General features: G+C 36.0%; 2 protein-coding genes across 3 annotated transcripts; one reads left to right on the forward strand and one right to left on the reverse strand.

The window, feature by feature from the left end:
* Positions 1–415: 415 nt before the first annotated feature.
* LOC129913429 (titin) lies at positions 416–19423 on the reverse strand. Its single transcript, XM_055992102.1, has 4 exons — positions 19028–19423; positions 18729–18968; positions 18632–18669; positions 416–13606 (listed from the first exon to the last, which is right to left on the reverse strand). Exons 1-4 carry the CDS (start codon positions 19205–19207, stop codon positions 643–645), a joined length of 13422 nt encoding a protein of 4473 aa, XP_055848077.1. The 5' UTR covers positions 19208–19423; the 3' UTR covers positions 416–642.
* Positions 19424–24895: 5472 nt separating this feature from the next.
* LOC129913430 (E3 ubiquitin-protein ligase RNF13-like) lies at positions 24896–25569 on the forward strand. Of its 2 annotated transcripts, none has more exons than XM_055992104.1 (2): positions 24896–25181; positions 25239–25569. In XM_055992104.1, the coding sequence occupies exons 1-2, from the start codon at positions 25015–25017 to the stop codon at positions 25384–25386; spliced, it is 315 nt and encodes a 104-aa protein (XP_055848079.1). In that variant the 5' UTR covers positions 24896–25014; the 3' UTR covers positions 25387–25569. The 2 variants fall into 2 exon arrangements, with proteins under 2 accessions (XP_055848079.1, XP_055848078.1); XM_055992103.1 differs by having other exon boundaries at positions 25236–25550.
* The last annotated feature ends 2283 nt before the right edge of the window (positions 25570–27852 follow it).

Consider the following 27852-nt stretch of genomic DNA (forward strand, 5'->3'; position numbering starts at 1 on the left):
ATTGTAATAGTATAACTTTTAAATGAATTAAAAATTATTAAAATGCGTGGTCACTTATTTATGTATATAAAGATTTCTGTTATATACACGGAATTGCACTAGCACATACATACATATGTACATACTTATTTGACAATTTGCTTTACCGCTTTTGTTTTTTTTTTTATTAAGAAGTTACAGAAAAAGATCTACTCACATTTATGTTACAACAGTCCATTTTTTTTTTGTATTCATTAGTGTTGTTTAAGCATTTTGCAATTATATGTCAGAAATTGCGGTTTTGTGAGCAAACCAAGCTACTTTGGAGTCTTCTTTTTGAGGCAGATTGAATTTGAGGCAGACTGTTCACTATCTTTCGGTACCTACGATTTGTCTTAACTCTGAAAAATTTTTTTTAAATTAAAAAAAAAAAAACTTTTGTTCAAAACAGTTTGTTTTTATTAATTTTTTTTTTTAAATATGTAGTTGTAAAACAACCTTTTACAATGTAAAATATGAATATTAGAAACAAAAGAAAATCTTAATACGTAATGAAAATATGAAGTTTACAGAAAAATAAAATAATTACAAAATCATAAAGAATAAAAACAAAAATATCAAAAACTCAAGTTCCGGCACTGCCAGCTTATTGTATGTAGTTAACTAATCACAAAGGAGCTTATTTGGTTTGCGCCTCGTTCTCTTTGATGGTGTATCTTGTTGATCATCGCTTGTTAGTGTTTCTAAATTTCTTCGTTTTAGAGCTAACTTTGTTTCCTCGTCTTGATCCTTGTCAGGTTGAGTTGTCTTCTTAGGTTGTTCATCTAATTTCAAATTTTGAACATTAGATTCTGTGACAGTATTTTTAGATGCAGCTTTGCGACCACGGGTAGTCTTTTTAACAATTACAGGAGAAAGTTCAGTTGCAATGGGAGACTTGACATCAAGTTCTGCTGTTACAGCCTTTCTACCTCTTCTTGGTTTGCTATCAACTTTATTGCTATCTTCATCTTCTTGTTGCACAATTTCCGCTTTTGGTGCAGCTTTTCGACCCCGAGTTGACTTTGGCTTGGTTGCAGATGGAAGTTCTTCCTCCTCGGGGTGAGAGGTAGTTTCTACTTCTGCATTATTTTTTGAAGCAGCTTTCCCTCGTCCGCGAGTTGATTTCTTTTGTGTTTGTGTGTCAGTTTGATTTTGCTGTTCTTTTGAAACTGACTGTGAAGGGCTTGATGCTCCTGACAAAACTCTGGCTCTACGATTTGTCTTTTGTTGAGGTTTTTCCTCAGACTTGTCTTCTTCTGAAACCAAATCGGATGAAGGATCATTTTTATCATTCTGTAAATCTTGAATCGAAGTTACATCTGGTTTGCTATTCGCTTTAGTTTGACGACCAACTTTTCGAGGAGGATCTGATTCTTTTTGGTTAACTTTTTCAACTATTTCTTTTCGACCACGTTTTCTAAGTGGAGTTGAAACTTCATTTTGAGTGGGCTCAACACATTCTGAATTCGCAACTGGGGTTTGTGCACTAGTTTTTGGTGTTGAAGAGTTGTGTACTTCAATATCCGAGTCTTCGGTCTTAAGATTAAGGCGTTCTCCTTTAACTTTTTGAATCGATTTGCTAACTATGAATTCAGTGAGCTTGGCAGGAGCTCTTCGGATTCGTTTTGTTGTTGGGAAATTTTCATGATTATCGACGTCCTTTGTAGAACTTTCATTCAACGATTCAATTTCTGTTTTAATCAATGATTTATCTGTGTCTTTTTCCGCAGTATCTTGTAAAGTTAAAGATCTCTTTTGAGTTTTACTTTTTATTGAAGGTGAGCTTTCACTCGAAGGAGAATAGGATGTTACAGGATTTGGCACTATTTGGGAGGTTGTTTTATCTTCATCTGTTACATTTTTAATTTCTTTTGAAGCCTCAACAACATCAATTTTCTTTGTAGGCTTGCGTCCTCGAGATTTTGGAACGACATCAGATTCCGTCACATTATCCTGTACAACCTTTGTTCGTCCACCTCTACGACTTGAGGACTCAACAGTCTGTTCTTCTGACACCACTTTACGACCACGAGTTTTAGATGGCTTTGGTGATAAATTTACACTCTTGTCTTTTTCGTCTTGAACTTCAGTCTTAGAATTGGTTATTTCTAGTTTAGGTGATTCTTCAACCGCAGAGGCAGTTTCAGCAATATTTTCTCGTACACCTCTTCTTACTGGCGTTGAAGTTTCAGTTGCTGACCTATTAGGTGCTCGTTTAAGTCTGCGATTATTTGAAGACTCTAATTTCATTAAAACTTCTTCAGTTTCATTAGATCGTATCTCGCCTAAATCCTCATTTTCATTGTTAGCATCGTCTGGATTGAAAACTTTTTCTGATTTTGAAATAGGTGTTTCTACAATTTTTTTTGGTCTGCCTCTTCGAACTGGAGTTTCAATTATCTGTGTAGAAGCTGCTGATTCTTTTTCCAAAGCTGCTTTGCGACCACGTTTTATTGATGGCGCTGCACTTTTAAGCTTTTCAACATCAGTATTTTTATCATCTTCGTTTCGGTTTGTTGAATCAAGTTGACATTCATCGACATTATTTTTAGCTTCTTCGGGGTCTGTAGTTTTTTGTTCGAGTACTCTTTTTCGACCTCTCTTTGCAGTTGGTACCACCTTCTCAGATTTTAAAGCTTGTCTAGTCCCACGCGCCTTCGAAAGTAAATTATTTTCAGTTTCAAGTCCATCAGTTTCTACTTGGTTAGCTGAATCAAGTCGAGATTCCTCAACATGAGATTTTATTTCTTCTTTTAGATGTTCAGTCCCTTGTAATTCGTGTGCCTCAGAAGTCTGTTCAGTGGTTCGCTTACGACCCCTTTTACCAGCTGTTAAGTTTTCTTCTTTCACCGCTGCCTTACGTCCACGTGTTTTGGATGTCACATTTTTTTCTTCAATTCTATTTTCAATGTTTTGAGATTTGTGAACTTGAGAAGATGGATCTTCGACATCATCATCTTCGTCAATTGCATGAACTTTTGTTGGAGACGGAGCTATGGGTTCAGGCGATGGTATTTCTATTTTTACATCTGCTCTGCGTCCCCGTTTTCTTGATGGCACTGGAGTCATTTGCAATTCAATATCAGCAATTTTGGCAATTTCCTCGACGTGAGACTTAACTTCTTCTATCTGATTGGCAGTTTCTTGATGTGTCTCAGAAACCTTTTCCATAGCTCGTTTGCGACCTCTTTTCCCAACTGGTACTGGATTTTCTGTTTTTAAAGCTGCTGCTTTGCGTCCACGTGTTTTTGAAACTGTATTGTTTTTGGTCGGGGATTCATTTATCTTTTCAGATTCTAGAGAAGAAACGATTACGAGATCACATTCTGCAATTTTATCGAGATCGCTACAATCGTCTTCAACGGATTGAGTTTCATTTATACAATCAGTTGCAAGAACAGTCATTGGGGAAGTAACTGATGGTGCAAGTAATTCAGGTTCTACTTTTATATCTACTTCGCGGTTCAGTTTTTTACCAGGCACTGGAACCGTTTGAGGTTCAGCATTTTCTGCAACCTTAATTTTTTCTTCTTGATGCTTTGTTTCTTGCTGTAGTCCTTCTAAAATCTGTTCACCGGGTCTTTTTCGACCTCTGTTGCCAACTCGTACTACATTTTCTCCTATAATTGCTGCTCCGTGTCCACGTCTTTTTGCAATATTGCTTTCGACTGAAGATTCATTTTTATTTTCAATTTCTTGGGATTCTAAAACTTCATCGGAAGGATCTTCCAGATGTTTGCCGTCTTCATTATGACAATCTTTTCCAATTAGATTAGCCGTTGTTTGCTCCGATTGAATTTCAACTTTCGAAACGCACGGCACAAAATCGGAAATTTCTTTTTCTGTTGGTGATACTGAGTAAGATGAACAATCTTCTTCAGTACAAACTTTTTCTCCAAATAAACTTTCAGTCTCAGTCTCAGTTTCTTCTTTATTACTTCTTTTATTTTGATTTTTATCATCAATCTCACATACTTTCGAATTCATATTTTCTGATTTCGCTTGTTCAAACGAGGTTGATTCGTCTTTAGTAGTTTTAGATATTTTCTGATTGATGGGTTGTCGTCGTCGTGTCTGTTTGTGTATAGGTGTGGAGGCAATGGTATCTTCACTATCGACTTCTTTTGCCTGGTGACTTGATGGTTGTACATTATCGTTATTGACATTGGTTTCGACATTTTGAGCTTTTATATCTTGTTGAACACTGCCTTTGCGAGTTTTTCTCAAAGCTGGAACCGATATCGAAGGAATTATATTTCCAATATCAGCTTTCTTCGGAGAAACATCTTTGTTTTCTTCGATTTCGGATGATGCATTACTTTTATCGTCAACCGTCTTAACTCTAACGACATTTTCAACTTTGATATCTTGCTGAACACTGCCTTTGCGAGTTTTTCTTAAACCGCGGACCGAGCGGGAAGCAACGATATCTTCACGGTCAACTTCTTTGACAGATTCGGTACGCTTGCCGATTGTTGGTTGTGCATCAATTTTTTCAACATCTTGTTGAATGCTAGCTTTGCGGGTTCTTCTCAAAGCCCTGACCGGTGTAGATGGAACGACATCTTCATGATCAGCTTCTTTTTCGTTGCGTTTGTCAATTGTGCACTGAACATCTATTTTTTCCTTTTTTACTTCAACATCTTGTTGAATGCTGGCTTTGCGGGTTCTTCTCAAAGCCCTGACTGGTGTAGATGGAACGATACTTTCAGGATCAACTTCTTGAAGTGATTTTTCATTTCGTTCTTCTATTTTGGATAGGGCATCAGTTTTATCGTCAAGTGTCACAACTTTATCAACAACATCTTGTTGATCACTAGTTTCGTTATTTATCATAACTTTTTCAATTTCTTCTTTGAGATTGCTGATTGTGGAAGATTTAATTTTATTAATTTCATCGACATTTTGAATATCTTGTTGAACACTGCCTTTGCGGGTTCTTCTGAGACCCCGAGCTGACGTGGATGCAACAATATCTTCACGGTCAACTTCTTTGAGAGACTCGTTATGCTTGTCGATTGTGGGTTGTGCATCAATTTCTTCGACTAGTGGCTCGAGTCTATCGGCATTCTGTACTTCAACATCTTGTTGAATGCTGGCTTTTCGGGTTCTTCTCAAAGCCCTGACCGGTGTAGATGGAATGACATCTTCATGATTAGCTTCTTTTTCGTTGAGTTTGTCAATTGTTAATTGAGCATCAATTTTTTCGATGGGTGTCTCGACTCGTTCATTTTTCGCTTCAATATCTTGCTGAGCACTACCTTTGCGAGTTCTTCTTAAAGCAGGGACCAATGGCTTCGAAGGTCTACGTTCCCGCGAGCTCAAGGGCAGTGGTGTAGAAGGAATCGATTCGCCCCCATCATTGTCAATAATAACTTGATCGTGGCATTCTTCTTTAGTGTTATTATCTTCGAGTTTTTCAATATAGTTTTTCATAGGACCAACTTGCTTGGAACTCTCTTCTTCAGAAACCACAATATTTGTATCTTTGGATTCAACGAGCACAACATTAAGTTGAACTTTACGTCCACGATAACGACTGTTTTGAGCAGGGCTTAAACTAGTGATTTCATCAGCTTCAGCTTTGAGACTAAGCAATGACTTTAATTCTACATCTTTATTTTCTCTTTTAGGTTCAGTATTTTTTTCTTCAACAATCGGTTCTAAAATATGTGCATTGTCTGTTTCTTTATTAGATTGTTCTGAAATTTTTGCAGATTTTTTTCGTATTCGGGTACTGCGAGGATTCTGTGATTTTGTATGAGTTTCGTCATCAGTGGTGTCAACGTCAGAAGAATTCAACCGCAATGTATTAGTTTTTATTGGTTCGTCTTCACTGTTCGAACAAGTTGGTTTTTTTGCATCACCTATCAGCGAATCAACCGAATTCTGCCGTGTCCTTCGAATCGGAGTTACATTAGATTTGACATCATCTATGCTCTCGGTTGCTTTTTTACGGGTCCTTCGAAGAGGTGTAGCCTTGTTGCTTTCAAGCTTGTCAATGTCTTCACCACTAACCTCCTTTTCAAGATCTGGTATAACGGAGTGCGACCCTGAAATTTCGTCTTCCTCTGTTCCACTTTGCTTTTTTGTTAAAAACTGAACAGATGTAGAATTTTCATTTTTAGAGTTTGGTTCTTCTTCAGATGTTTCAGGGTGTAGTTCTAACTCTCGTTCAGCCTTGGCTGCTCGTAAATCTAATTTCACTTCCGAGACCAAGGCGCTACCAAGTGTTCTTCTGTGATCTTTTGAGGTGGTTTTCTTCGGTTCTGGTGTTTTGGCTGCTCGCTCTTCCGAAAATTCTGGTTCCTCTTCAAAGTTTTCAAAGGCCAGTTCTAACTCTCGTTCAGTCTTGGCTGCTTGTAAATCTAATTTCACTTCCGAAACCAGGGCGCTACCAAGTGTTCTTCTGTGATCTTTAGAGGTCGTTTTCTTCGGTTCTGGTGTTTTGGCTGCTCGCTCTTCCGAAAATTCTGGTTCCTCTTCAAAGTTTTCAAAGGCCAGTTCTAACTCTCGTGCAGCCTTGGCTGCTTGTATGTCTAATTTCACTTCTGAAACCAGGGCGCTACCAAGTGTTCTTCTGTGATCTTTTGAGGTGGTTTTCTTCGGTTCTGGTGTTTTGGCTGCTCGCTCTTCCGAAAATTCTGGTTCCTCTTCAAAGTTTTCAAAGGCCAGTTCTAACTCTCGTTCAGCCTTGGCTGCTTGTAAGTCTAATTTCACTTCCGAAACCAGGGCGCTACCAAGTGTTCTTCTGTGATCTTTTAAGGTGGTTTTCTTCGGTTCTGGTGTTTTGACTGCTCGCTCTTCCGCAAATTCTGGTTCTTCTTCAAAGTTTTCAAAGGCCAATTCTAACTCTCGTTCAGCCTTGGCTGCTTGTAAGTCTAATTTCACTTCTGAAACCAGGGCGCTACCAAGTGTTCTTCTGTGATCTTTTAAGGTGGTTTTCTTCGGTTCTGGGGTTTTGACTGCTCGCTCTTCCGCAAATTCTGGTTCTTCTTCAAATTTTTCAAAGGCCAATTCTAACTCTCGTTCAGCCTTGGCTGCTTGTAAGTCTAATTTCACTTCTGAAACCAGGGCGCTACCAAGTGTTCTTCTGTGATCTTTTAAGGTGGTTTTCTTCGGTTCTGGTGTTTTGACTGCTCGCTCTTCCGAAAATTCTGGTTCTTCTTCAAAGTTTTCAAAGGCCAGTTCTAACTCTCGTTCAGCCTTGGCTGCTTGTAAGTCTAATTTCACTTCCGAAACCAGGGCGCTGCCAAGTGTTCTTCTGTGATCTTTTGAGGTGGTTTTCTTCGGTTCTGGTGTTTTGGCTGCTCGCTTTTCCGAAAATTCTGGTTCCTCTTCAAAGTTTTCAAAGGCCAGTTCTAACTCTCGTTCAGCCTTGGCTGCTTGTAAGTCTAATTTCACTTCCGAAACCAGGGCGCTACCAAGTGTTCTTCTGTGATCTTTTGCGGTGGTTTTCTTCGGTTCTGGTGTTTTGGCTGCTCGCTCTTCCGAAAATTCTGGTTCCTCTTCAAAGTTTTCAAAGGCCAGTTCTAACTCTCGTTCGGCCTTGGCTGCTTGTAAATCTAATTTCACTTCCGAAACCAGGGCGCTACCAAGTGTTCTTCTGTGATCTTTTGAGGTCGTTTTCTTCGGTTCTGGTGTTTTGGCTGCTCGCTCTTCCGAAAATTCTGGTTCCTCTTCAAAGTTTTCAAAGGCCAGTTCTAACTCTCGTTCAGCCTTGGCTGCTTGTAAATCTAATTTCACTTCCGAAACCAGGGCGCTACCAAGTGTTCTTCTGTGATCTTTTGAGGTCGTTTTCTTCGGTTCTGGTGTTTTGGCTGCTCGCTCTTCCGAAAATTCTGGTTCCTCTTCAAAGTTTTCAAAGGCCAGTTCTAACTCTCGTTCGGCCTTGGCTGCTTGTAAGTCTAATTTCATTTCCGAAACCAGGGCGCTACCAAGTGTTCTTCTGTGATCTTTTGAGGTCGTTTTCTTCGGTTCTGGTGTTTTGGCTGCTCGCTCTTCCGAAAATTCTGGTTCCTCTTCAAAGTTTTCAAAGGCCAGTTCTAACTCTCGTTCGGCTTTGGCTGCTTGTAAATCTAATTTCACTTCCGAAACCAGGGCACTACCAAGTGTTCTTCTGTGATCTTTTGAGGTGGTTTTCTTCGGTTCTGGTGTTTTTGCTGCTCGCTCTTCCGAAAATTCTGGTTCCTCTTCAAAGTTTTCAAAGGCCAGTTCTAACTCTCGTTCGGCCTTGGCTGCTTGTAAGTCTAATTTCATTTCCGAAACCAGGGCGCTGCCAAGTGTTCTTCTGTGATCTTTTGAGGTGGTTTTCTTCGGTTCTGGTGTTTTTGCTGCTCGCTCTTCCGAAAATTCTGGTTCCTCTTCAAAGTTTTCAAAGGCCAGTTCTAACTCTCGTTCAGCCTTGGCTGCTTGTAAGTCTAATTTCACTACCGAAACCAAGGCGCTACCAAGTGTTCTTCTGTGATCTTTAGAGGTCGTTTTCTTCGGTTCTGGTGTTTTGGCTGCTCGCTCTTCCGAAAATTCTGGTTCCTCTTCAAAGTTTTCAAAGGCCAGTTCTAACTCTCGTTGGGCCTTGGCTGCTTGTAAATCTAATTTCACTTCCGAAACCAGGGCGCTACCAAGTGTTCTTCTGTGATCTTTTGAGATCGCTTTCTTCGGTTCTGGTGTTTTGACTGCTCGCTCTTCCGAAAATTCTGGTTTCTCTTCAAAGTTTTCAAAGGCTAGTTCTAACTCTCGTTCAGCCTTGGCTGCTTGTAAGTCTAATTTCACTTCCGAAACCAGGGCGCTACCAAGTGTTCTTCTGTGATCTTTTGAGGTCGCTTTCTTCGGTTCTGGTGTTTTGACTGCTCTCTCTTCCGAAAATTCTGGTTCCTTTTCAAAGTTTTCAAAGGCCAGTTCTAACTCTCGTTCAGCCTTGGCTGCTTGTAAATCTAATTTCACTTCCGAAACCAGGGCGCTACCAAGTGTTCTTCTGTGATCTTTTGAGGTGGTTTTCTTCGGTTCTGGTGTTTTGGCTGCTCGCTCTTCCAAAAATTCTGGTTCCTCTTCAAAGTTTTCAAAGGCCAGTTCTAACTCTCGTTCAGCCTTAGCTGCTTGTAAGTCTAATTTCACTTCCGAAACCAAGGCGCTACCAAGTGTTCTTCTGTGATCTTTTGAGGTGGATTTCTTCGGTTCTGGTGTTTTGGGTGCTCGCTCCTCCGAAAATTCTGGTTCTTCTTCAAAGTTTTCAAAGGCCAGTTCTAACTCTCGTTCAGTCTTGGCTGCTTGTAAGTCTAATTTCACTTCCGAAACCAGGGCGCTACCAAGTGTTCTTCTGTGATCTTTAGAGTTCGTTTTCTTCGGTTCTGGTGTTTTGGCTGCTCGCTCTTCCGAAAATTCTGGTTCCTCTTCAAAGTTTTCAAAGGCCAGTTCTAACTCTCGTTCAGTCTTGGCTGCTTGTAAGTCTAATTTCACTATCGAAACCAGGGCGCTACCAAGTGTTCTTCTGTGATCTTTAGAGGTCGTTTTCTTCGGTTCTGGTGTTTTGGCTGCTCGCTCTTCCGAAAATTCTGGTTCCTCTTCAAAGTTTTCAAAGGCCAGTTCTAACTCTCGTTCAGCCTTGGCTGCTTTTAAGTCTAATTTCACTTCCGAAACCAGGGCGCTACCAAGTGTTCTTCTGTGATCTTTTGAGATCGCTTTCTTCGGTTCTGGTGTTTTGACTGCTCGCTCTTCCGAAAATTCTGGTTTCTCTTCAAAGTTTTCAAAGGCCAGTTCTAACTCTCGTGCAGCCTTGGCTGCTTGTAAGTCTAATTTCACTTCTGAAACCAGGGCGCTACCAAGTGTTCTTCTGTGATCTTTTGAGGTGGTTTTCTTCGGTTCTGGTGTTTTGGCTGCTCGCTCTTTCGAAAATTCTGGTTCCTCTTCAAAGTTTTCAAAGGCCAGTTCTAACTCTCGTTCAGCCTTGGCTGCTTGTAAATCTAATTTCACTTCCGAAACCAGGGCGCTACCAAGTGTTCTTCTGTGATCTTTTGAGGTCGTTTTCTTCGGTTCTGGTGTTTTGGCTGCTCGCTCTTCCAAAAATTCTGGTTCCTCTTCAAAGTTTTCAAAGGCCAGTTCTAACTCTCGCTCAGCCTTGGCTGCTTGTAAGTCTAATTTCACTTCCGAAACCAGGGCGCTACCAAGTGTTCTTCTGTGATCTTTTGAGGTGGTTTTCTTCGGTTCTGGTGTTTTGGCTGCTCGCTCTTTCGAAAATTCTGGTTCCTCTTCAAAGTTTTCAAAGGCCAGTTCTAACTCTCGTTCAGCCTTGGCTGCTTGTAAATCTAATTTCACTTCCGAAACCAGGGCGCTACCAAGTGTTCTTCTGTGATCTTTTGAGGTCGTTTTCTTCGGTTCTGGTGTTTTGGCTGCTCGCTCTTCCGAAAATTCTGGTTCCTCTTCAAAGTTTTCAAAGGCCAGTTCTAACTCTCGTTCAGCCTTGGCTGCTTGTAAATCTAATTTCACTTCCGAAACCAGGGCGCTACCAAGTGTTCTTCTGTGATCTTTTGAGGTCGTTTTCTTCGGTTCTGGTGTTTTGGCTGCTCGCTCTTCCGAAAGTTCTGGTTCGTCTTCGAAGTTTTCAAAGGCCAGTTCTAACTCTCTTTCAGCCCTGGCTGCATCAAAATCCAAAGTTACTTCTGAAACAATCGCGTTACCGAGAGTTTTTCTATGATCTTTCATCACAGCCTTTTGGTATTCTGGTGTCTTTGCTGCTCGCTGTTTCGAAAATTCTGGTTTCTCTTCAAATTTCTCAAAGGCCATTTCTAATTCCCGTTCAAACTTGGCAACTCGCAGATCCGATTTCACCTCTGAAACTTGTTCTAAAACTAGTTGGGTCTTGGCTCCTTTAACATTAAACTTCACTTCTGAAACGCTACCAACAGTAGACTCGGAGTCAGACAATTCGTCCGAATTGTCAGCGTTTAAATCATTTTTATGATCTGATTGTAACGCTTTGATCAGCTTAGGATCAAATAATGGATCTAATGATAATTGATTTCCCATAGTTCTCCTTTTTGTGATTTTTGAAATAGGTTTCTTAGCTTCTGGTGTAGAAGCAAGTCTCTTCTCATCTAAGGTTTTGCGCTGTTTCTCAAAGTTTTTAAAAGCTTCTTCAATCTCTCTACGAGCTTTTTCTTCCTTTGATATGTTAAGTTGTTCTTGATTAACAGTTATATTTTTAGCATCGTGATCATCGGATGATTTTATCGTTCTTTCAGTTTCTTTTAATGATGAGTCATCAGAAACAGCCAGCGTTTCTGAGAAAACTGATTCCGAAGTATGATCCAATAAACCTATCCCACTTATATTCGGGGAAAGTGATCTGGGAACAGTTGTTTCTAAGGGATCTTTCTGAACAGTCTGCTTTGATGTGTTCACTTCTTCGTTGTCAACTTCTCTCAATGTCATCTCGAATTCATCTCTTGGTGTTTTTATAGATTTCACTTTTACATTAGAGCTTCCTGCAATTGATTGCATCATTAATGGATCTCGACTAACTTCATTCATCGTTCGTGTGGATAGATAGGACATTTCAGTTTCATCTTCTAATAGATCATTGACACTATCTATCCATTCCTCAATGTCCGTTTTTGGTAAACTTGCATCACTTGTAATTTTTATTGCAGATAATTGTGTTTTCTTCGGTGGAGTCTTTCGTGCATAGCTCTTTTTTATAATTGGGCGCCCCACAAGCATATCGAAAGCTTCTTCTGGTGATAGCGTTTCAATTGCAGACGCTGAAGCAGGAGTGACGTCTGCATGCACTCGTCTTGTTAATAGTTCACTTTGAGGAGTTTGAAAAAGATCATCTAGATTTGCGCTCAAATCAAATTCTGTTGAATGAATAAGCTCTACCGAATCTGAGGTTGGCTTTTGGAGACTTATGCTTTTCGGTGAGCTGAGAATCATGATATTTTTAGCTTTGGGAGTCTTAAATATTTCATCAACGCCATCAAAATCATAGTCTGTAGCATCGAGTTGTTCCCCACGAGGTGTCTGTGGATCTTCATTTTTATTGATTGTTAGTTCCTCAAGAATCTCTGTGTCTATTTGTCTCTGATTGCCAGATATATTTTCTACCTGAGAGATAATAGATAATGAATTAGTGCACCTTGTGCTTGTTTGGTCTTCAGAATCACTTCTTTTTTCTAGAGGAGTAACACCCAATGAATCAGTATTTGTAGATGAGTTGAGACCATCAAGAGGCACAGATTCCGGTTTTGTTATGCTTTCGACTTTTTCTTTTACAGGAGAAAAAGTGGTATCTTTGCAATGTGAACTCGCAGCCTGATCCAGTAAACAATTCGTCTTATCTTCTTCTTCAATACTAAAAGTATGGTTAAGCTGCCTTTCAACTTCAGGATCTACAACTTCATTAATGTTCGATTTTTCTTCTTTTTCAATATCTTGTAAAAATGAAACTGATTTTCTCGACTTATTTTCATTATTCATACATGACATCGACATGCGTTTTTGAGTCATGCTTGACTTAATAGGTGTCATTGAAAGCGCTTGCTTAAGCATTAGAGAATTTCTACTCTCTTTTTTAGTACTACCGATATGAGGTGACTGGGAGTTAACTGATAATGAGCGCCTTGATGAACTTGATGAAACGATATCAGCTCTTTGACGAAATGGCGTGGAAGTTATTAAAGACTTGCGCGGTTTTCCTGCGGAAAGACTTTCCGCAGAAGATGGGAATCTTCCAAAAGATTTTCTTTGTGGTGTGCTTTGACTTTGAAAACGAACTGCGGTTGGATTTTTCGTATCAGGGGTTTGTTTATGCCGCGAAAAATTTAACAACTTCTTAGCGACTGCGGCTTTCTTTGCACTGCTAAGAATAGCACGTTTCATAAGCGATTGAGGGGTTCTTGCTCGCGGTGGTGTTTTAGCAATTGGAGAGGGTGAGCCACTACCATCGTCAGAAAGTACGATTATACTTTCATCATCAGTAGAAGGAACACTATATACACTATCTGAGCTTCCAGGTGTTGATATGTCCATTATTTTTGTGGACTTGTGTGGAGTTTGTGGTGATGTTCCCTTCGGAAGATTCTTTTTAAGAGTCGATTTGAGCAGAGTTCGGGATGCAGATGATGACGGTGGTTTTAGCTTCTTTGGAGTAATAAGATCAATCAGATGCATAGAAGGACGATAGTTTTGCATTGTTTGTGGTGAAGCAGTATGATGAAATGGTCCCAAACTTACGTTTGTTACAATAGATTTACTTGCAGCCGCCAAAGGTGATTGCACAACTGCGAAAGATTTCTCTTGTCGTATACCAGTTTCACGGGGTGAGTATGAGGTTATCACAGTTTCGGAAAGTCTGCAAAAGTTTAGTGTTTTATCTTTCTGACTGGAAGGTTTTTGATTTATTTTTGGTGTATTTAAATCAATAAAATCTGGAGTATTATCTGATGGTGGGGATGATGGTGATGATGATAGTCTTTTATTTGGTACTATATCAGCATCTATTAACCGTTCGTGGGTGTTTAAGGGTTTATTTTCATCAGTTGTTGCTTCAACATCTTGTGGACTCTCACCGGCTTTGATGCAATAAGCGAAACTAAAAATAAATTTAAAAAATTGATTTTGAAATTAAATTATTTTTTTATAATGGTATAACACTGATTCCTCTTAGACCCGTTTAAATTCTTCATAAACATTTATGTGTTAACCTAGTCTCCAAAAGTTTTAGGTAGAAATATCTATAGAAAAGCATAATAATAGGGTAATTTTCATCTCCGATTATGTTTGATTTTTGAAATATTTATTTGTCTTTAATTTTAGTTTTTGTTTTTGTATTTGTAATTTGTATTAATTTAGTAACTCTATGAAGACTAAGTTACTCATACCATGTCCATATCAGTTCTGTCGTGTTTGACAGTACCGGTCTTTTTTCGGATCTAGATTTGTATTTGCTTTTCTTCAAATTTGTCTATATTTATCTGGAGAAAAGTATACATACTTAGTTTTTATGTCACAAGTGTAATGCTCAAGACCAGCATGAGCATCTTGTGGAAATTAAAAAAGATATTTTTAAAGCCAGTATTTGTAAAATTAAAATTTTTAGTAATTAAGTTATGGTTTGTGTTATATAGTATTCAATGGAGAATTCAGTTCGTACTTACAACGATAGTGCGTTATACATAAAGATTCAGAAAAACTTCTAAAATTTAACCCGAGACAAAAGATTCAAAGCATCAATGTCACCATTTATAAGTTTAACAATGAAAGCAAAGCATAAATATGAACGCCTGCCATTAAGACTAGGTAAATCAATTAGTTGTAGCCTACTGTTATAGGAAGGAAGGTTTAAAGAACCTTGCCATCTCAAACCTCGGAGAGCAAATTTTAAGAATATTTTTTGAATCTGTTAGATTCTTATTTTATAGCAGCTGTACTTGGCTGGCATACTCTGTGATCGGTTTGACAAAGGAGTTAAACAATTGCCTGACAACGTAGGGATCAGGAAACTGGCTTGATTCCCTTTTCATCCAGCCTAATATGGAATTGGCCTTACTACATATTCTATTAATATGTTGAACAGACCCTTGGTAAATCCATGTTGATTTTCTACAATTAAAGGTCTTATATAAAAACAGTGATTTGCAAACAATAGCTTCGAAGAGCTTTGGAATAGCATACAACTTAGCAATGGGTTGATGGTTTTCTATTTCATCTTCTTTTTTCTTTTTTTATGTAACGGGATTATAAAAGATGTTTTCCTGGGAAACATACACGAAAAACAGCAAGTGGTATGGACTTAATACAATTCTGTTCAAAACAGCTGCTGGTATCCTATCTAGGCCAATTGAGGTATAAATTTTATGATGTCGTCAGTAGGAATATTAAAATTTATATCAGTCAAGTGAGAATATGAATTCAAATGACCAAATAATTGATTATTTTTGTTAAAATTATCACAGCTAGGAATATCACAGTTTGAAAAATCACAGATGTATGCACTTTGAAAAAGGTCGGAAAAAAGCTGAGTTATAACAAGAGGATTGTCGTCGTAACATTGTCAAACTTTAAAAACGGACCGATAAACACTAGATTTTCACTAGATTTTTTTTTTTTTAATTCAATTTATAAATATTGTCGTAATCTTGTTTATAATTTTTGTTGAGATTTTGAATAAAAGATATGGTAAGTGCAGGATGATGAGTCTTCTATAACTATTGGCTCGGTCGATGTTCAGGTGAAGTAAAAATACTGATAGGTTTTCCTTGCAATTTCATCAATTGCTAATTGGTAAATAGCTTTCAATTCCTACCACATAACATCTCATAATGTTCAATTTTCCTGCATATCTAGATTTGGAGAAAAATTTCTTATACACTAAGAGTCTTGAAACCTTATGGAAAACTTTATTAATTTAAGTAAAAATTAAAGATTTTTTTTATGGTTTTGATAGTATATAACTACAAGGCTTTTTCTACGCAACTTTTTCTTATCTTGTTATGTGCTCATTAATTTAAAAATTCATTTGAGTTACCGAGACATCCCTGCATTTGAATTGAATTTCTATTTAAGGATGAGATTAAATCTTTAAGAGAAATGTTCTCTTTCATGTCAAGAATTCGAAGTGATTTTTTGAAAACTTAATTTTCATAATCGAGATTGGAATTTCCTTAGTTCGTTATACTAAAACTTAAGCAAACACTAAATTCTTTTTAACTCAATTAGAATAAAAATAATACCAAAATATTAAAAAAAAATTGCTTTGAACTAATTTTTAGTTGATGGTTACCTTAAATCAGGCAAATTGAGAAACTTTTTTACTGAATTCAAGATTTTTCTCTACTCACGCAAGTGAGCTCTTCGTTTTCCATCTTAAAGTAACAAGAATAAAGATGATACTCTTCTTAAATCTCATCTTCTTTAAATAATAAAATTTCTAATAAAAATAAATGAAATCCGTTTAAGCTCTCTTAAAATCAAACTGAGCTTCATATCATTTCAATAAGAATTTTCTTCTTAGCCCTGATTTTTCAATCGTCAGTTAGACGATTATCAGACCTTAATTTAAAAGGATTCTTTTATTTAAATTTTGTTTGAATATACATTTGGCACCTTAGATGCTTTATGAAGGAGCAGGAAATTAAAAATATTTGTCCGCTTATTTTAAGTCTTCTTTGCAAAAAATCATGCATCAGAAATATGCTTATTTTGATACAGATTTTTTTTTAAACATGAATAATTATTTCCTTTTAATGAAATACGTGATTTGAGGTATTTTTGTTAGGATATTTGATAAATCTTTTAACTGTGAAACTTAAAACCTAAGGTGAAATAAAATCAAAGCCCATTTAGCATAAAAGGCACTTTTTTTCATATAAAATCCATTAATTTTATATTAGCTCTTTCGAAAAATAAGGTTCTATGTTGAACATGGTTTGATGACTTTTTTTGGGTTCTTAATAAGATTGCATTAATACTTTACTATTATGTAACAATTTTATCCAAAAACCAGCCAACAAACTTTGAAATCGATTTTCTCAAAACAAAGGTGACATGACATACAACCCTATAATTTTCAGCCAGCGATATACCTATTACTAACCCATTTTATTTTTTCAGTAAATATGTACCTAATTTTAAAATCTAATTTTAACCATGTACTTAAATTTTGTTCGGCAAATTCCCCCCAAGAAGTAAACCTATATTATACGCTTCTGTTTTGTTTAGGTCCCTTTTATGACTTGCGGATCGCTAGAAAATTGTGGCGAATCAAAGTTATGGAGCGTTTAAATAAGCGATTTGCTCAAACGAAACTTAAGAATTTAAGTTCTGCATCTATCCATCTATCTAATAAATATATATAAAATTAGAATCTCGGAAACGGCTCTAACGATTTCGATTAAATTTACAGGGTTTGTTCTTCTAGGCGAGTAAACAATTTTAGAACAATATTGTTAAATTTGACCAATTTTTTAGTGTAAATATTCCACTGTTGTTAGGCTGTTTTGGTCCACATAAAGAAAATGCGAAAGTACCTGATACCCAGCAGTGATATAAGTGTCATATTTGAATTTTGCCGTCTCCGGGATTTATGCAATAGGAGCAGAAGGGAAGCAAATTATGTATTATGTTTTGAGTAGTTAAATTGAATAAATACCCTTGATAAAGGAAGCACTTACGAAACGTTGAAAAAATAATTGGATAGAACTTGTTTTTATTCGCATTTTCTTTATGTGTGTGAAGTATTAAATCGATTTTTTTTAAAGTAAAAATTAAACAAAATAGCTCTGCAGCCCTTTAAAGTTGATGTTTCGAGTTTTAGCCGTACAATGTTAATTATTTATAAATAATCAAATGTGAAAATTTTTTCAAACCTATGAACCTAAATTAACCCTTTGTAACCCGAGATATCTAGAAAATATGTTATTTATAAGCTTCAAAGGAAGAAAATTATAGTTTTTACAACTTTTGTGGGATCTTTGTTGGTTTGTAAGTGCCTGGCTACACAGTGATTTTTCAATCGATTTAAAAATCACATGCGGTGGCTACACACTGTTGTGCCCAATCACGTTCCACTTTTACATTTTCTAGGAACAAACGTCAAAAAGAGGAAAAATTTAGCAATGGAACTGTACTACCCTCAGAAAATTCAGTTCCCTTCGTGAGCATCTTCCCCCTTCACTCCTCATACCTCTTGCCTACAAACTCACTGCTTAGGCGATTGAAAAATCACCGTGTAGCCAGGCACAAACAGATATCGTCGGTGAAACCAGAAAAGTGTGTAACTCCATTTAAGCAAATTTTATAGGAGAGCAAATAAACAAAATCGTTTTGAAGGCATTTGTATGAGTTTTCATTTTCTAATTTGCTAATAAAATAAAAACTATGAACTTTAAGAGGATTCCCAATTTAAGTTACACACTTTTCTGGTTTCACCGACGATATGTCACATGGGGGCTACAAGGGGTTAGGTAAAAAAAAGTTAAAAATTGTTTCTTCAGATAAATACATTTTGAAAACAAAAAATAATAAGTACAAATACCACAGGGATTGCCCCTTCATTTGTTCTTTTTTTTAAATCAAGAAAGAAGATCACACATTATATTTCTTAAAAGTATTTGATTTATGTACTCAAAAATGATGTCTCTAATGAATGAAAATGATGGTAGCTTATATCTTGAGTCCCCATTAAAAACTAGGAATCTGTCAAATCGCGTACAAATTTTAAAATTTCCCTTTTTAAAAGGCGACTCCAAATTTATGGAGTGTGAATAAATTGGGCCTTTAAGTTATTAAAAGACTTTATCAAAAGGCTTTTCCAATGTGATGATAAATTATCAGAATCACAAACTGTATTAGTTATAACATTTAAAGATACTGAGCAGAGCTCGGTCACCCAGCTAAAAAACTTTATGTGACAGTTTACGCGGAGGAAAAAGAAGGGAATAAGAGTTTATGTTCTACTTAAATTATTTAAGTTTCGTTTCAGCAAGTGGCCCTTAGCGTTTTAAATTTTCAGTTATCCTTATTTTGCCTGCATTCCGGGCAGGCAAATCGTTCGACTTGAATCGAACTACAGTTGACATATTATCGAAAGATCATATTTTAAAGAAATGTTTCTTACCTGTGAATTGTTAATCGAGTATGCATTGGTCTGCGCCACTACAAAAAAAAAAAACAAACTTTGAATAAAAGTATTTTTTTTTTTGCACAAAACTTACCTTTCGAGCTGGTTCTGAATTTGGTGGTTGTTGAGGTTTTGTCATTTGTTTAGCGGGCGTAGTAAAATCATTGATATCTTCCATGTAAAATCCTTTTGGTTGTGGATTCCCATCGAATTGCCAAAGATATTTTTTATCAAAAATACAAATTTCTGTGTTGTGAAGTAGTGGACGCATTTTAACCAATGTTTTTCCGTCTAATGTAATGGGTTGATCACTGCATCGATTTTCAATTGTGACCTTGAAATGAAATACAAATTTGAATAAAATCTCTTGGAATAATATAAATCAGATATTACCCTTCCAAAGGCGTCACAATTAATGATACACTGCAGTCCCATAGCGTTGGGATGTTCAAGCACAACATCACAGTCAATATAGTAGCCAAATTTAAATGTTTTTCCTTTGGCAGGAATGGTTTCAAATTTGCCATTATCATCGGCACTGAGGCAAATTAATTTTGCGCCTTCTAAAGACATTTTTATGAAATTTTTCTGTTTTTTTTTTTTTTAATTCAAAATCAGATTTTTATAGTTTGGTAAGAGTTCATTTTTATGATTAATTTTAATTTTATTTGAATGCTTGGATTATATTTTTTTAAAGAATTAAACAATTAAGAAAACAAATAAAATATTTGGTGCAATGACGCTTTAATTTCTGTATTGTTTCTGTTAGCGTTGGAATTTAATTTTCAAATGAATTCCGCCACTCTAGCTGAATATGTTTTGTTTTGTCAGCAAAGAGGATTGTAGTAGAGCAATCAAATAACTAAAGTGATGCCAAATTTAACCTTTCAGTGTGGAAGTTGTTTTACTAGATTTCTACTGCTGCTTTTACACGAAAACGCAAGGTCTGTTTTTACAGAGAAACGCAAAGTCTACTTTAGGTGTGTTTTTTATTACAACCGGTCTTAACTAGACAAAAAAAACGCAGTCTGGGCTAAGCAATTTACATGTTAAATACAACAACACCTTAGCCCCTTGGGCTTAGTTATTTAGCCTGGAGATTTCTCTGGGCTTAACTTTTTGAAGAGTTTTAAATCTGTGCTACCAAACAAATTTTTCATAAATTGTTTAGAATTTGTTTAAAAACGTGAAAACTCACGTTTGGAAGGACAAAATGTATTAAAATAGTTTTGCTAGCATACATTTTTGTATCTCTTTGTAAAACATACATGAAAAATACAAGAAAATGACGAAAGCGAAAAATATGACAACTCTAAATTTTTGTTGTGTCTGCTGTTTTCGGAACATTCAATATACAGTGCTGCCAAGATTTCAGGTTAAGCCCCGAGGCGTTTTTTTTGTCCAGTTAAGACCGGTGGTAATAAAAAACACACCTTTTGTCTTCTTAAAGGCTTAACTACATTCAACTTCAAAAAGTACAAAAGTGGAAAAATGTTTTGTCCTGTACCAATACACTGCGAAATTCTATCTTTTATCTCAGAAAAACAAAAGTAAAAGCTAAAAAGGTTTTAACTTTCACTTTTTGAAAACACCAACACATTCAAAGACGAAGTTAAGAAAAATGATAACTAGATGTCGCTTTTAAAGAAAACTTTTGATGAACACGCCTTTTGTTTGACATTTGTTTTTTTTTTATGGGTAGCAAAAAATATGGAAGCCGAATATATCAGCACCAAAGCGTAAGTTTTTTGTTAACTATTTGTTTTATGGTATTTTAAACCTGATCACAAGAAGGCTGGGAGAGAAAAATAGGAAATATAACCCTGAATGCCCGGAACGTTTTTACAGATATTTTTTCTTTTTCATTTGAAGAAAAGAAAACTAATAAAAAGTACTTGTGTGTGAAAATGTTTTGTTTATTATTATTTATGTTGATTTTAGAATTTGTTTATTTCTGTTTCTTTCTTCTTATTGTTTATTATACATATATGATCTGTCCTTTTTAGTTAATAACTATTTAATTAACAGGTGTGTTTTTTATTACCACCGGGCTTAACTGGACAAAAAAAACGCCTCAGGGCTTAGCGAGAAAAATTGGCAGCACTGCATATTAAATGCTCCGAATCAGCTGACACAAAAAAATTATAAATTTGTTATATTTTTCGCTTTTAGATTTTCTTGTGTGTTTTTGAAAAAAAAGTTTAACTAACTATTAAATAAATATTTAAAATAATAATTATCATTCCAAACATTAGTTTTGATGTTTTTAAACAAATTCTAAACAATTTACGAACTAGTTGGTTTGGTAGCACAGATTTAAATCTGTTGAAAAAGTTAAGCCCAGAGAATTTTCTGGGCTAAACAACTAAGCCCAAGGGGCTAAAGTGTTGTTGTATTTAACATGTAAATTGCTTAGCCCAGACTATGTTTTTTTTGTCCAGTTAAGACCGGTGGTAATAAAAAACACACCTAACATTACACGGAGAATTCCTTATTTTTTTAATAATTCTTTTGCTTGAAGAATTGTTCCGTGTGTTGCTGCTAAACCATGGTATAAAAAGCCATCTTACAAAATGGGGTAGTAAGGTTTTGACGTTTGGCATTTGGCAAAGTCAAAAGCAACAACAATTTCCAAGACAAATTTGTTTACAACAACAATAGGTGTGTTTTTTATTACCACCGGTCTTAACTGGACAAAAAAAAAACGCCTCGGGGCTTAACCTGAAATCTTGGCAGCACTGTATATCGAATGTTCCGAAAACAGCAGACACAACAAAAATTTAGAGTTGTCATATTTTTCGCTTTCGTCATTTTCTTGTATTTTTCATGTATGTTTTACAAAGACATACAAAAATGTATGCTAGCAAAACTATTTTAATACATTTTGTCCTTCCAAACGTGAGATTTCACGTTTTTAAACAAATTCTAAACAATTTATGAAAAAATTAGTTTGGTAGCACAGATTTAAAACTCTTCAAAAAGTTAAGCCCAGAGAAATCTCCGGGCTAAGCAACTAAGCCCAAGGGGCTAAGGTGTTGTTGTATTGAATTCGTTGAAAGGGCGTTCCATTGAAAATCGCTAGTAAACTACTAGTAGTACTTTGCCACCAAAGCCACCCAAAGAAGCAGGGCAGTAGCCCAACGGGCTGTTGCATTTAACATGTAAATTACTTAGCCCCGACTGCGTTTTTTGTCCAGTTTAGACCGGTTGTAATAAAAAACACCTAATTTCTGTTTCTTTTGTGCTTGGCTACACAGTGATTTTTCAATCGATTGAAAAATCACATGCGGTGGCTACACACTGTTTGTGCCCAATCACGTTTCACTTTTACATTTTCTAGGAACAAACGTCAAAAAGAGGAACAATTTAGCAATGGAACTGTACTACCCTCAGAAAATTCAATTCCCTTCGTGAGCATCTTCCCCCTTCACTCCTCATCCCTCTTGCCAACAAACTCACTGCTTAGGCGATTGAAAAATCACCGTGTAGCCAGGCACTTTTGTGTCTTCGTGTAGGTGACTTTTCAGTTCGGACTGAATCCGATTTTCGAATCCGATCATGTAAACGAAATAAATTGTAAAGGCTTAACTACATACACCACTTTTTGAAAAAGTACAAAAGTGAAAATATTTTTTTTCTGGCTAGCGCAATTGTTTTGTGAAAAAGTGTATACAAATTGCTTTTTAGACCAAAAAATAAGCTTTCTGCATCATTTGTTTTAATTTTCCAGCCCGAAAAACTATAGGGGTATTCACGATCTGGTGCAACAGGTCTAGTAAAAGTGTAAAATTTTATTTTTTTACAATAGATCGTGACCCAACTATACAAGCTCTTCCGAAGCTATCTGTCAAATCTCAAAGCTTCGGTAGAGCTTCGGTAAAGCTTCGTTTAAAATCCCTATAGAGGGTCAAACTTGTATAACGTTCTCCTTTTTCCATGCCCAACAACCTTACTAAAGTTTAAAAGAAGCTGAAATGTAGCTTTTGTAATACCTTAACCGAAGCTGAAATGTTAGTTGGGGAACGTACCTCTTCTTATCTATAGTAAATATTGAATGGAATCCATGATATGAATTATATCAGCTTCATTCTTTTTTTTTTACGGAGTTGTCTTTCCACCGATGCTTCTTCTTTTTTTTTCAATTTTTTTATAATTTCATTCTTTGTTGTGTTCGGGTTAATTTATTTTCACAAATTGCATCGAAAGAAACAAAATAAAAAAGAATAAGAATAAAAAAGATAAACTGTTCATCATGGGCGACACGCGACGGCGAGCTGCCATCTGTCAAAAAAATTTTACACCATTGTAAAATTTCAATCCATATATTTTGTTGTTGTAGTGTTGCAAGATTTTACACTTTTGCACTTTTGCAATGATACAAGACCAGTTGCATCGGATCGTGAATACCCCTTATACTAAAATGCGTTTGAAAATTTTCACTTTTGTACTTTTTCACTTTTTGAGCCAATGTAGTTAAGGCTTAAGTGCCTGGCTACACGGTGATTTTTCAATCGCCTAAGCAGTGAGTTTGTAGGCAAGAGGGATGAGGAGTGAAGGGGGAAGATGCTCACGAAAGGGAATTGAATTTTCTGAGGGTAGTACAGTTCCATTGCTAAATTGTTCCTCTTTTTGACGTTTGTTCCTAGAAAATGTAAAAGTGGAACGTGATTGGGCACAACAGTTTGTAGCCACCGCATGTGATTTTTCAATCGATTGAAAAATCACTGTGTAGCCAGGCACTAACCTTGTATTTATTAGGTGTGTTTTTTATTACCACCGGTCTTAACTGGACAAAAAAAAACGCCTCGGGGCTTAACCTGAAATCTTGGCAGCACTGTATATTGAATGTTCCGAAAACAGCAGACACAACAAAAATTTAGAGTTATCATATTTTTCGCTTTCGTCATTTTCTTGTATTTTTCATGTATGTTTTACAAACAGATATAAAAATGTATTCTAGCAAAACTAGTTAAATACATTTTGTCCTTCCAAACGTCAGTTTTCACGTTTGTAAACAAATTCTAAACAATTAATAAAAAATTAGTTTGGTAGCACAGATTTAAAACTGTTCAAAAAGTTAAGCCCAGAGAAATCTCCGGGCTAAACAACAACTTAAGCCCCTTGGGCTAGGTGTTGTTGTATTTAACATGTAAATTGCTTAGCCCAGACTGCGTTTTTTTTGTCCAGTTAAGACCGGTTGTAAAGTTGTAATAAAAAACACACCTATTTTGTACTCATATATGTTTTTAGTAAACGTAAACGTCAAACGGTGAATCCCCGTTTTGCTTTTGCTGGACAGCTAGGGATGCAACATCGTTAAAAAAAAACATCGATGTTTGAATACATCGATGTTTTATTTTCAACATCGATGTTAAAAAAAACATCGGTTCTATCTTCGATACATCGATGTTTTCCCGATTTATTTTTGTTGGACATAAATACGATCTACTGTATCTAAAGAACAAAATACTTATGTCTTATCTGTTTAAAACCCAAAAACCTAATTTGAATTCAATTTTTAGACAAATTTATCAACAAAATGAAACATATTTTCTTAATACGATTTTCGTTTTTATTTATATATAAATACCATTAATTCTAATCAAACGGAATCATTTTTTTTAACGTTCAGAGCTCTGAACAGAACTCACAAGCATGTTAGTAATGGTCGCCAGAGGCGTACACACCATTGGGCCAAGCGGGGCGGTGCCCCGGGCCCCAACTGACGCTAGGGCACTGACTGGAGACAATGCAGAGAAGGAAACTGTTATTATAAATAAAGTAGAAAAAATATTACCTCAGGGACCTCAAAAACTGCTACTAAAATAATCTAAGCGACCAAAAAATTAATACTTCTGGGACCCCCAAAAAAAGAGAAAGGCGTATAAATATCCTTTTTAAAAAAATGTCTTTATCGAAATGGCCCCTTAAAATTAATATTGTCCCGGGGCCCCGGCAACTCAATGTACGCCTCTGATGGTCGCGTTCTGACTTCTGAACACACAGAAACAGTCTTTTGAATGTAAACATTAAAAAAAACTTTGAAGCTTTGAACACTAGACAAAAAGGATTGAGTTTGAAAGTTTAAGTTCTGTTATTATGCAAAAAATGAAAAACGAGTAACAAAATGAACGATGTCGATGTTTTCCAGATTTAACGTCGATGTATCGGCTTAAGAAACATCGATGTATACATCGATGTTTTTAACAAAAACATCGATGTTTTGAAAACATCGATGTATCGTTTGCATCCCTATGGACAGCTGGAGACTGGAGTTGCAAATTGTGTGGTTGTAGATCATAATTATTTTCCTATTTTTTTTTAAATTAGTACTGTTTCGTTGTAATTTATAAATTTTTAAACAAAAAGTTTTAATCAAAATGGGATTCCCTGCTTATTTACTTGGGTTAAGTCTGCCTCTTATTGGTGGTGTTGCATTAGGATTATTTTTAGCAAACTTGTTTAACCAAGACGTACCACAGCAGATTGGTGGATCATCAAACCATTCCCGTGGTCGTCCCCGTCGACGTTCCCCGATTCGTTATAAGTAAGAAAAAAAAAATTAAAATTGTATGATCAAAAATTTGCAACTATCTTTTAGTAGCCAAATATGCCCAGTTTGCCAGGAATCAATTGAGTCGGGAAGTTCACAGAATCTTAAATGTGGACACGAACTTCACACTAAATGCATGTTCGATTTGTATCAAAGGAAACTTCAAACATGTCCGCTCTGCAGGGAAAAAATATTTTAATTATTAAGTTATCCAAAATCAGTGAAAGCGCTATACTCGAAATTAAACAAAATCCCTTTATTTTCCATAATTTAACTTAATTTGTATGTATATAACTCTTGTATTTCAATTGTTTTTTTAGATTTTAATAAATAAAAGACTGTACTGATAAGATAAATAAATATGTATATAATTTATTATAAATTAATGATTGATATAGAAACAACTTTGCCTTTTCAACCTTCAAGCAAGATAAACAATTGACTATAGACATTGTAGGTTGATGCGATGTTGCTTGGAAATAAATGTGCCTAGAGCTTTGGCAAAACTGTTTTGAATCTAGAACTAATCCTGAAGGTGTTTAGTTTAGAAACACACTCTTTGCAAGCGATAGATTGAGTAAGTAAGTAAATTATTAATTTTATTTACACATTACAATTTGCAAAATATAAATTTAAAAGCTATGGCTTGGCTAAGCCGACAGCCTGGTTAGCAAAATTTTTAATTGTGTATTTGTGTCTTAGATGGTAGAGTCCGACGCCTGGCCAGTTAAAACCAGCGCCGTGGTGATGGAAAACGGCGTGGACGACTTTACTCCAATCGAGGATATAGAAGAAACCCAACAAACATTGCCAGAGGACGTTATTCCTGAAATTTATGGGAAAGACCTTTGGCTAGAGGCGCCAACAAAATTGTTGCTGGCATATTTGGAGGAACTACGACCAAAAATTGGGAAAACATTTGCTCTAAAAAATAAATCCAAAATGAGGAACCTGATTCAAAAACGGCTTGCACAAGGGTATAGCTTTTCTGTTGTTCAAGTTCAAGGTACATTTCGGAGCTTGGAAAGGCGGTACAAACAAACGAAGCTGCACAACAAAAAAAACCGGGCGAAATAGGCAAACCTGTCCCTTCGAAAGGTAATAAACTTTTTTTTATATTAAATATTTATGTGTTTATTTTTTTTTTATAAAATGAGACCAAAGGTTTGTTTCAACAAATCAAGGGTTAAAATCTAATCCTAATTTTCAATTTAAGAACAAAATCTCACATGGTGAGATGCTCATGTGCGATTGGAACACCAAACTTGGTTTGTTTTAGTTTGTTGGCATTTTGAAACAAACCTCATATAGATTTTTAGACTTTGATATAAAATGATTTATAAATAATAACTTTTTGTTTATGTTTAACGATTTACAGCGAGTTGGATAGATTGCTAGGAAATGATAAGGGTCTGCACCCGGAATATGTCCTGGAAAGCACTGAGGTATTGGGTACATCGCGGGAATCCTTGGGGAATGTTTCAGCAACAGATGAGAAAGAGAGACGTTGCACCTACCCTTCAGGTTGTAAAACTATACATTTAAATTTTTCAATAGAATTTTTAATAATTATCTTTCTTTTTTATGAACTAAAGATTCGGACGGAACATCTTCAATCCTCCCCAAAAGAAAGAAGCCATTAACTGCTCCTGAAAAGTTGCAGAAAACCATGGAAGATATTTCAACAGAACAAAAGAATTTCAACCAAGAAATCGTTGCAATTTTGAAACGCAAAAACGGCATTGAAGAGAAACGTAATGAAATATTTAAACAAATGTGCAAATAAATGCAAAAAAACTAAAAATTAAATTTTGTATGTTTCCCGACGACCGGTCGCGACCCTTAGATCCCAAGAGAAGTATGTGAGAAGACCAAAAAATGTATCAAACGATCCACGATACTCCGTGAAAACGGGGTTTAGCCTATTTATCCCTATTTATCCCATCAAGGCCCATCAGGGGTATAATGGAGTACGTAAAAATTCTCGAGGAGGTTATGTTACCCTATGTTAAAGAGGAAATGTCTTTGATTTGGGCATACCGACAAAATTATGGCCCAAAGAATACTTAGAAAGGGGCAAAATGATGGTTTCAGGAGAAAAAGGTGTGCGCTATGGATTTGCCCGCACAATCCCCCGACCCTAACCAATTTTAAAACTTGTGAGGGAATGTTTAAAATGAGGTCCATGAAGTGAAACCGAAGCATTCGAAAGAATTGTGGGAGATAGTGCAAGATTCGTGGATTTCAATAGCGGTCGAGAGCTGTCAAAATTAAAAGAACTCTATGTCTCGAAAATGCATTCCAGTCATTAAAATAACGGTTGATCCACAAAGTATTAATGGTAATCTTAAATAATTAATACACTTTCATACAACTTTCAATAGTTTTTCTTACTTTTTGCCTTATAGAGGCAGTACAATGTTATGCACTGCTATTTTTGTGAACAACCACGCATTTTAAAAATTGATGTATCTGTGACAAAAGCAACGGTAAAAAATCAATCTTAATTTTTTCTGGTAATATTAATAAAATACTTTAATTTGTTATTTAAAGTTTTGTGAAATATATTATAACGTTGATAATATTAGCCTTTTTGTTTTATTTGGGGAGCACTGCTATTTTTATCCGGTTTCTAGGTATATAGCGTAACTAGGTGTATTTTGGG

This window comes from Episyrphus balteatus, chromosome 3, assembly GCF_945859705.1.
Source record: "Episyrphus balteatus chromosome 3, idEpiBalt1.1, whole genome shotgun sequence".
Lineage (NCBI taxonomy): Eukaryota > Metazoa > Arthropoda > Insecta > Diptera > Syrphidae > Episyrphus > Episyrphus balteatus.

Excerpts from the sequence above, each read along its gene's own strand:
- LOC129913429 (XM_055992102.1), bottom strand. The coding sequence starts at position 19,207 with ATGTCTTTAGAAGGCGCAAAATTAATTTGCCTCAGTGCCGATGATAAT. Across the intron at positions 18,969-19,027 it reads ATTGTGACGCCTTTGGAAGG|GTCACAATTGAAAATCGATG; the intron begins GTAATATCTGAT and ends TTTCATTTCAAG. Across the intron at positions 18,670-18,728 it reads ATTCAGAACCAGCTCGAAAG|TGGCGCAGACCAATGCATAC; the intron begins GTAAGTTTTGTG and ends TTTTTTTTGTAG.
- LOC129913430 (XM_055992103.1), top strand. The coding sequence starts at position 25,015 with ATGGGATTCCCTGCTTATTTACTTGGGTTAAGTCTGCCTCTTATTGGT. Across the intron at positions 25,182-25,235 it reads CGTTCCCCGATTCGTTATAA|TAGCCAAATATGCCCAGTTT; the intron begins GTAAGAAAAAAA and ends ACTATCTTTTAG.